The sequence below is a fragment of the Monopterus albus genome, unplaced genomic scaffold, assembly GCF_001952655.1.
Source record: "Monopterus albus unplaced genomic scaffold, M_albus_1.0 scaffold137.1, whole genome shotgun sequence".
NCBI lineage: Eukaryota > Metazoa > Chordata > Actinopteri > Synbranchiformes > Synbranchidae > Monopterus > Monopterus albus.
Window position 1 is genome coordinate 676,325 of NW_018128017.1, and position 8,683 is coordinate 685,007.

An 8,683-nucleotide genomic window follows, 5' to 3' on the forward strand; every position below is an offset into this window, starting at 1 on the left:
CAATTGTTATTGCTGCAAAGCTGGCATATCAGGTGACGCCACGGTTTGACGTTGCCTGTGTAGTATGGGGGTAGCCCAACCAAGTGATTATATTGTATAGCCATTTTTCGGTTCAGGGTCTTTCATCTTCCAGGCTGCCTGCGCGCAGGTTTGGGGGTGGAAGATGCCTGGACGTGTAATGTTAATTTTACCTGTGATCCTTTGAATAAACCAGCACGGTTATTTTTTATATAATCCAAGTGGTCTACTTCGTCTTTGTGAGTTCCTGGTTTGAAAGAGCCGGAAGAGGCTAACGAAAAATAGCTTATAACAACCTGATGTGGTCAGGGCCTGTGGCCTTCCTGGCCTTAATCCTCAACTCCTGGTCCACCCTCTACACGTCGGACTTCAAGTACAACTCCCACCAGTGTCATCTACAAAAGTTCTCAGACGACACCGCTATTGTTGGATGTGTATCTGGGGGGGACGAGGGGGAATACAGGGGGGTTGTTACTGACTTTGTGGAGTGGTGTGAGAAAAATCACCTGGTCCTCAACACTAGCAAGACAAAAGAGATGGTGAATGACCCCCGATGGAAATCACCAGTACTCATGCCAGTGAGCTTTCAGGGCTCAGATATTGAGATTGTGGACACCTTTAAATACCTGGGTGTCCACCTCAACAATAAGCTGGAGCAACAACACAGATGCCCTGTACAGGAAGGGCCAGAGCCGCCTCCACTTGTTGAGGAGACTGAAGTCCTTTGGTGTGTGCAGGGAACTCCTTCGAACATTTTATGATTCTGTGGTGGCATCTGCAGTTTTTTACGCTGTTGTGGGTTGGGCAGGAAGTAGCACGGTCAGGTACAGAAAGAGACTCAACAAGCTGGTTTAGAGAGCTGGTTCTGTCCTGGACTGCTCTCTGGATTCCATCGAGGAGGTGGCGGACAGAAGGATGCCGGTAAAACTAACATCCATCATGCATAACCCCTCCCATCCCCTGCACCACACAGTGGTGGCTCTGAACAGTTCTTTTAGCACGAGACTGTTACATCCCCAGTGTAAGAAGGAGCATTACCCCAGGTCATCATTCCTCCCCACAACAATCAGACTGTACAACACATCACTGCAGTGATAAGATAGGTGAAATTATGAGGGACTATGCAATAATCTACTGAGGTGCAATATTCAGCTCCTGGGGATGAAATGCATTGTAAATATTGCTCCTGACCTCTCTCAAATATTGTACATTGCCCTGCTTTAGGTATTTTTGAGTAGTTCCTCTGGGATTATTATGGCTGAAACACAGCCCTTCCTTCTTACACATTGTGTGCTTTGTGCACTGGTGTGCAGTCATGTTGGAACAGGAAGGGGCCTTCACCAAACTGTTCCCACAGTTTCCAAAGTTGGGAGCATGAAATTGTCCAAAATGTCTTGGTATGCTGAGGCATTAAGAGTTCCTTTCACTGGAACTAAGGGGCCAAGCCCAACTCCTGAAAAACAACCCCACATCATAATCCCCCCTCCACCAAACTTTACACTTGGCACAATGCAGTCAGACAAGTACCATTCTCCTGGCAACTGCCAAACCCAGACTTGTCCATGGGATTGCCAGATAGAGAAGCATGATTCATCACTCCAGAGAACACGTCTCCACTGCTCTAGAGTCCAGTGGCAACGTGCTTTACACCACTGCATCCAATGCTTTGCATTGCACTTGGTGATGTAAGGCTTGGATGCACCTGCTCGACCATGGAACCCCATTCCATGAAGCTCTCTACACACTGTTCTTGAGCTAATCTGAAGGCCACATGAGGTTTGGAGGTTTGTAGCTATTGACTCTGCAGAAAGTTGGTGACCTCTGTGCACTATGTGTCTCAGCATCTGCTGACCCCGCTCTGTGATTTTACGTGGCCTACCACTTTGTGGCTGAGTTGCTGTCATTCCCAATCGCTTCCACTTTGTTATAATACCACTAACAGGTGACTGTGGAATATTTAGTAGCAAGAAAATTTCACGACTGGACGTATTGCACAGGTGGCATGCTATCACGGTACCACACTGGAGTTCACTGAGCTCCTGAGAGCTCATGGCCCTTGAAATGTGCACACATGCGTGTCATAGGTGTGCTCCAGTACTTCAACAAATAGCACTACACCTCTGCCCACATATAGTGACAGCTGCACTGTAGTTCAGGTTGACAAATCAAACACTGTCATCTGCTTTAGGCTAGCTGGCATTTAAACAGGATTTAAAGTCCAAACAGATCCTGCATTATGCTGTATGTTTGTGTAAAGGCTTTAAAACTGAAATGCTGGATTTAGCTTGACCAAGGTGTGGCCATAGCGGCCTATCAAATCAAAACCTGCAGTTGCTGTTTACTGTTCAAAACAACTTCATAATCTGTCTTATTTTCATCTTGCACAGCAACTTGGTGTATCCATTTTCTTGGCTACAATTATTACTAATTTAATGTGTGTGTGTGTCACTACCTTGTCCTTCAATCCATGTGTGCAACCCATTCCAATCAGAAACTCCACCACTCCAAGGTGCCCATGTTCAGCAGCCAGGTGAAGAGCAGTCTTTCCTGACTGGTCAGAAAGACATCAGCAGGTTACACACATGAACAACAATGTTCAATTCAATTCAATTATATACACACTGTAAACACACTCTGTACTGTATATAAACAGTGCTCAAATAAAAGGATCATGTTCTGTTCACCTTCTGTTATTGGCATAGTGCTGATATGGCAATAACATAAAGCAAAAAGGTTGTTCAAGTAAAGACATGGAAAGAAAAGAGGATGTTGGCTCTGTATGTGAAATAAACCAAGTTTATTTCATACAGTGACATTTACTATTTGTACAAATTAGTCTGTAGATTCAAAATACTGTAGCTTCAAGTAAAGAGTCACCTTGTCAACGCTGTCTAGACAGATGTCTTCCAGTTCCTCCATGACAAACTCCAATACTTTGATGTGGCCTCGCTGAGCGGCGCAGTGCAGCATAGTCAGACCATCCTAACACATACACACACACACAGACTGTGAGATACAGCGGCGGAAGAAGTACTCAGATTGTTTACTTAAGTAAAAGTAGCAGTACCACAGTGTAAAAATACTCTGTTACAAGTAAAGGTCCTGCATTCAAATGGTTACTTAAGTAAAAATACAAAAGTATTAGCAGAAAATATACTTAAAGTACCAAATGTACTCATTATGCAGAATGGCACAGTTCACATTAATGTTTATCATATTACTGGACTATAATTACTGAAGTATTATTGTGTACATCACAGTTAATGTTACAGCTGGTAAAAGCAGAGCTCATGTTAACTACCTCATATCCTTATACTTTGAAGTACTTTACATACTGCTGAGTAGCCTGTAGATTTCCCACCATGGATCAATAAAGTCTTATGATTATACAATATTTTGTTTTAATTAATCTCAGTCTAAAAAGTAACTAGTAAGTACAATATTATTCTGTTGAGTTTGGTGAAGTATGAAGTTACAGAAAATGAAAATAATCAAGTAAAGTACAGATGCCTCAAAATTGTACTCAAGTACAGTACTTGAGTAAATATACCTAGTTACTTTCCACCTCTGGTGAGTTACAGGCTATAACCTCATACTTTGAGTAGCAGCTCCTACTTCATTTTCACAGTTGAAGTTTGCACCACAGGACACCAGGATCTGCAGGACCTTTCGGTGACCGAACCAGGATGCAAGAAGCAGAGCATTCATGCCAAACTGTGGACAAACATTAATACTGTTACATGACAAGGAACCTGATAGTACCAGTACATAGTGCAGCTTCCTTACAGGCCCTGTCCCTGTTTCATTGTGCTGGTGAATAGCTGTTTCATATTAGACAGGATTCTAACTGATGTGAACACCTTGAATGTGTCAGTGCCCGTCATCATCAGGTTTCACATGCTGTTTGTTTCCCCTTGGATATGTTTGCTATATTTTTTCTTCACATTTGAAGTTAAAAGGGAGTGAAAACAGTTTATTACAACAGACATACTCAGTGACATAGAAGTTCTGGTTCACAGTTACTGAGACAGTGACTCTGCCCCCAAGTGTTATTGATTCTATACACACACATTCTCATATATATATATAATTAAATATATATAATAATAATAACATATAATAGTAATATAAGTAAATGTATAGTATTTTCCTGTATGTATTTTATTCTGCATGAAAAAAAACCCCAGTTTATTCCTTCATTTCATACACAAGTGGGAAAGTTAAGTATCTACAAAGACAGAGAGAGTGGGGATCATTTGATGTGGATCACTCGTGTATTTTTGGAAATATCAGAAAATAACCGATTTTTAGAATGTTATGTTAGGTATACTAGGATATAAATCTCTGAGTTGTACGGGTCTTATCTTTCTTTTTTTTCAAAGGAAACTGTAAAGGTACATGACAGATATTTGGTTAAAAAGCTGTTACTAGTAAGTAAAAAAGCTATTATGGGAAAAGAGGGAAGATGGCACCCCTGACACAGGAAGTGTTCAGGAAATCTAACGCCTCAAGACAACAAGAAAGACAAACAGTGGAAGAAAGGGAGACAAATGGACATTAAACAGGGGACACTGCAAAGGAATCTGTCTACAGGACTACATGAGTGATGAAAAAAAACACTTTCATGTAATGATGGGTGGGTATAACATAGTAGTATTTTATTTGGATGTTAGGGAATGAATGGATTCAGTGGTAAATCGTCACTTAGGATCAAACCGCAAACTTGTGTACATACAGAGTCCCTCTCATCAAGGTCAGTGTCATGTTCCAGCAGGAGATGGAGAGCCTGTTCGTTTCCAGCTCCGGCTGCCCAGTGCAGTGCTTTCCGCTCTACCTGTACAGACAGACAGACGGACAGCTGCAACCGAGTGATCCTCACAGCACACGCATGCCTCAAATTCTGACAATTCAAAAATGAGCCACGTCACCTGAGCAGGTAGCATCGGTTACATGCATAATGTTATATGTTTCCTGAGAAGTTAGACTAGAAAAGTGGCCATGTTTGTCCTTCAGCTGGCTTACCTTATTTTTGGCCTTAATGTCCACACCCTTCTTGATCAGTTCCTGCATTGTCCCTGTGTCATTCCTCTTGGCAGCATCATGGAATTCCTTTTCTGACGGCAACACTTTCACAAATGACAAAGTGAGATTTCTAGTGTTAAAGCCTGTTCTCTATGTAAGTGAAAAGCAAGAAACTAAAGTTGAACTGCACTGTATTCACTGTCTAGGATTTGGGTGTTAAACCTACAGTATGCCTTACTGGCTGTAGCGGCTGTGCACTGAACATGGATACACAGCATTGGATACATGAATACAGACAGTAGCCTACAGAACAGCTGTGCAGTTTATTGCATTCTGCGTGATAATATGAATGTAACAGCACAGGTGAAATGGGAGACTTCCCAAAATCCTCCACCATGCACCATGTTAAAATCGGTGAATCGTCCTTTAATGGATCAAAGACATTTTAATCCAAGCAATGTAATTGTGGAAATTCTAAGTGAGTTACGACAGTCTGTTCCCACTCTTATGAGGAGCTACTAGGGCAAAAGGGTGGCTATTAATCAGTAAGAAACGTTGCTGTCCACTGTGCTATTGGAAACATGAAGGATACCAACATGGTGTCAACAGCATTGAAATACAGCCATATACCCTGCTGATGGGCTAAGTGTCAAATGTCTGACAGATGACAGCCATCTCCTCACACACACAGCTAACTGAAAATCCATGCTGTCTGATAACATACTTACAGGCATCATCCTCCGACAACAGGTTGTTCTCCATCTTTGCGGTGTTTTAAAGGCGATATACTTTGGTCACCTCTGTCATCGTAGTGATATGGTGTAATTTCTAGTAATGTTACGCACGAAACACACGACTCGACACTGTACCGACCTTTAAATGCAGAAGAGTTTCGCCACGCCGAAAATCACGTGACCATCCCAAATGAAGTCTCATTGCATTCATATCAGCGTTCTGCCACTGTGGTCTGTTAAAATAAATGTTTTACAAAATTATTAAGACCACGTGTGTTCTTACTAATCTCCGTTTTGGCTCTCTGTGTTATTTCGTCCGTGTAAATGCTGTGTCAAATACTTGAAAACGGAAGCATTTTCTCAAAAAGCCTCGATTCCATCATTTTCCAGCTAATAAAGAGGGGCTGGGTGCAATTCCGAATTGTTATAACTTAGCCGTCAAGCACACGCAATAAAACAGGAAATAAAATGGGTCATGGGCTTCAAAATAAAATAAACAAAGTCACTACTGCAGTTAATAACAGGCTCTGCGCGCGACTGTAGTCCAATGACTTCCGGTTTCCGAGTATTGTAGTTTTCGGTTGCTTGCTGCCATAGTCAAGAGCATAGACATAATATACATAGACGCCGCGTTGAGCGGGTTGGTCCGCTGCTACGACACGTCAACGTAGGCGCCATATTGGAAGTGGCGTTCTGCACCGTGATACAATAAAAGTGAATGGACTGAACTTTATAAAACACATTTCTACGACGTATTATAAGTGATTTCCTGACATTTACCCATTCCCACACGCATAAATATGTTTAGGAACCACATAGGAACCAAAACCAACATGTGCCACGTTGTCTGATGATTATAAATGTTAACTACTCCTTATATATTTAGCACAAAGGTAGGAACCAAACCGACATATGTACTTTTCTGTTTTCATTAGTGTTTACAGCTACCAATTTTTGTAATGCTGTTACTGTGATAATAAATAACAGTTAAATATTGATTATTACATTGTCTATAGCAGTTCCTGAAATGTAGATGTGTCTATGGGAATTAAAGCACTAACGATTAGTTAACAAATTTTGATTGTTTTTATGTCCAGTGATTTTTAACCAGTAATGTAATGGGAAATAGAATAAAGCCTGCAAATAAAAAAAAAAAAACATAATTGGCTGGCTTTTACATAGAGCAGGTATAGACTATATTTTTATTTAAAACATTACCAAATGAGTAGACACATATTTACATTTCAATGGATTAGCACTACACACACACAACTATAAATTCAGGCAAGGAGGATGATGAGTAAACACACAATCCACTAATTAAATGTGATTCACATTTATTTATGCAAATAAACTGAAATAAAAAAAATGTTAAGCTCTACTTGAAATGCCCTTCTGTAACTCCAAATATCAGGCATCAGAACACTGTAATTAAAGCAAATAAAATTGTCCACCCTTAATAGCCAGGCGGTGAAATCTTTTTTTCAAAGTCAGTCAAGTCAAAGTCAATCTTAATAGTCTTAAGTTCACTTTGGGGCCTGTTTATCAACTTTTCTTTCTCTTATCTGAAATCCCAGTGGAAGAGCTGGCACGTCCCACGAAGGAGCTCCTTCTACACGCTTCAGAGACAGACAGGCCTCAGAAGATCACTACCATCTCCCCTCGTAGTCTCCTCGCAGTTGTTCTCGCCCAGAGATCAACTATAAAAAAAAACAACCTGTATACCATGCTGCGTTGAGCGGGCCAACGTCAACGTAGGCGCCATATTGGAAGTGGCGTTCTGCACCGTGATACAATACAAGTGAATGGACTGAACTTTATAAAACACATTTAAAACACATTTCTACAACGTATTATAAATCATTTCCTGACATTTACCCATTCACACACGCATAAATATGTTTAGGAACCAAAACCAACATGTGCCACGTTGTCTGATGATTATAAATGTTAACTACTCCTTATATATTTAGCACAAAGGTAGGAACCAAACCGACATATGTACTTTTCTGATGTTTTCATTAGTGTTTACAGCTACCAATTTTTGTAATGCTGTTACTGTGATAATAAATAACAGTTAAATATTGATTATTACATCTGTCTATACCAGTTCCTGAAATGTAGATGTGTCTATGGGAATTAAAGCACTGACGACTACAGTTAAATTTTGATTGTTTTTATGTCCAGTGATTTTTAACCAGTAGTGTAATGGGAAATAGAATAAAGTCTGCAAATAAAAAAAGACCATAATTGGCTGGCTTTTACATAGAGCAGGTATAGACTATATTTTTATTTAAAACATTACCACATGAGTAGATACATTTACATTTATACAGCTGTATATATAATGAAGAACATTATATGTCTATATCCATCCCGTACCCACTGTACATACAGCTACTGTCTCTGTGTGAGCTAAAACCCATTAAAAAGAACCGTTTTGCATAGTTTTTTTCATGTGTTGCCACTCTGTAACTGAAGAGTGTTCAGTTTAGCAATGTGGTGCAGCCTCAGTTTGTGGAAGGCAGACACAACCAGTGACATCATCACAAAATGGTGGTTGTCAATTCCAAACTGTGTTTCCTGAATGTGCCCCCCCAAGAAAAAAGACATCCTCTGAACCAATCTCAGCCAGACAAACTGACTGATCAAGGCCACTTTGACAGCTTGTTGTGATGTTGACTGCCAAATGAAACGCTGACCTAACCACCTTTACTGTGCCCTCAGAAGGAATCATCAGCACTCCTTTGTTCTTTAGTGTGAGCAAGTGGTAGCTCTGATCAAATGATGGAGGTATGGCATCACTCACTAAACTACCACGGCACATATCACAAGATAGGCGTTTCAAAACTTGGCGAACAACAAACCCTGAGATATAAACAAGGGCATTGTCCACAAGGCTACCAAAG

General features: G+C 40.7%; 1 protein-coding gene across 2 annotated transcripts in view; it reads right to left on the minus strand.

Annotated features, from left to right (window-relative positions):
- Positions 1 to 6,728, minus strand: part of ankdd1a (ankyrin repeat and death domain containing 1A) — a 24,916-nt gene extending 18,188 nt beyond the window's left edge. For both annotated transcript variants that reach the window (XR_002276000.1, XM_020613716.1), the window contains exons 1-6: positions 5,769 to 6,728; positions 5,041 to 5,144; positions 4,754 to 4,852; positions 3,634 to 3,732; positions 2,896 to 3,000; positions 2,471 to 2,569 (exon numbers count right to left, since the gene is read on the minus strand). Coding sequence is in view for 1 of the 2 variants with exons in the window: in XM_020613716.1 (XP_020469372.1) it covers positions 2,471 to 2,569; positions 2,896 to 3,000; positions 3,634 to 3,732; positions 4,754 to 4,852; positions 5,041 to 5,144; positions 5,769 to 5,802 (540 nt within the window). In the remaining variant the exon portion in view is untranslated. The remainder of the gene's footprint in view (positions 1 to 2,470; positions 2,570 to 2,895; positions 3,001 to 3,633; positions 3,733 to 4,753; positions 4,853 to 5,040; positions 5,145 to 5,768) is intronic.
- Between the last annotated feature and the right edge of the window lie 1,955 nt (positions 6,729 to 8,683).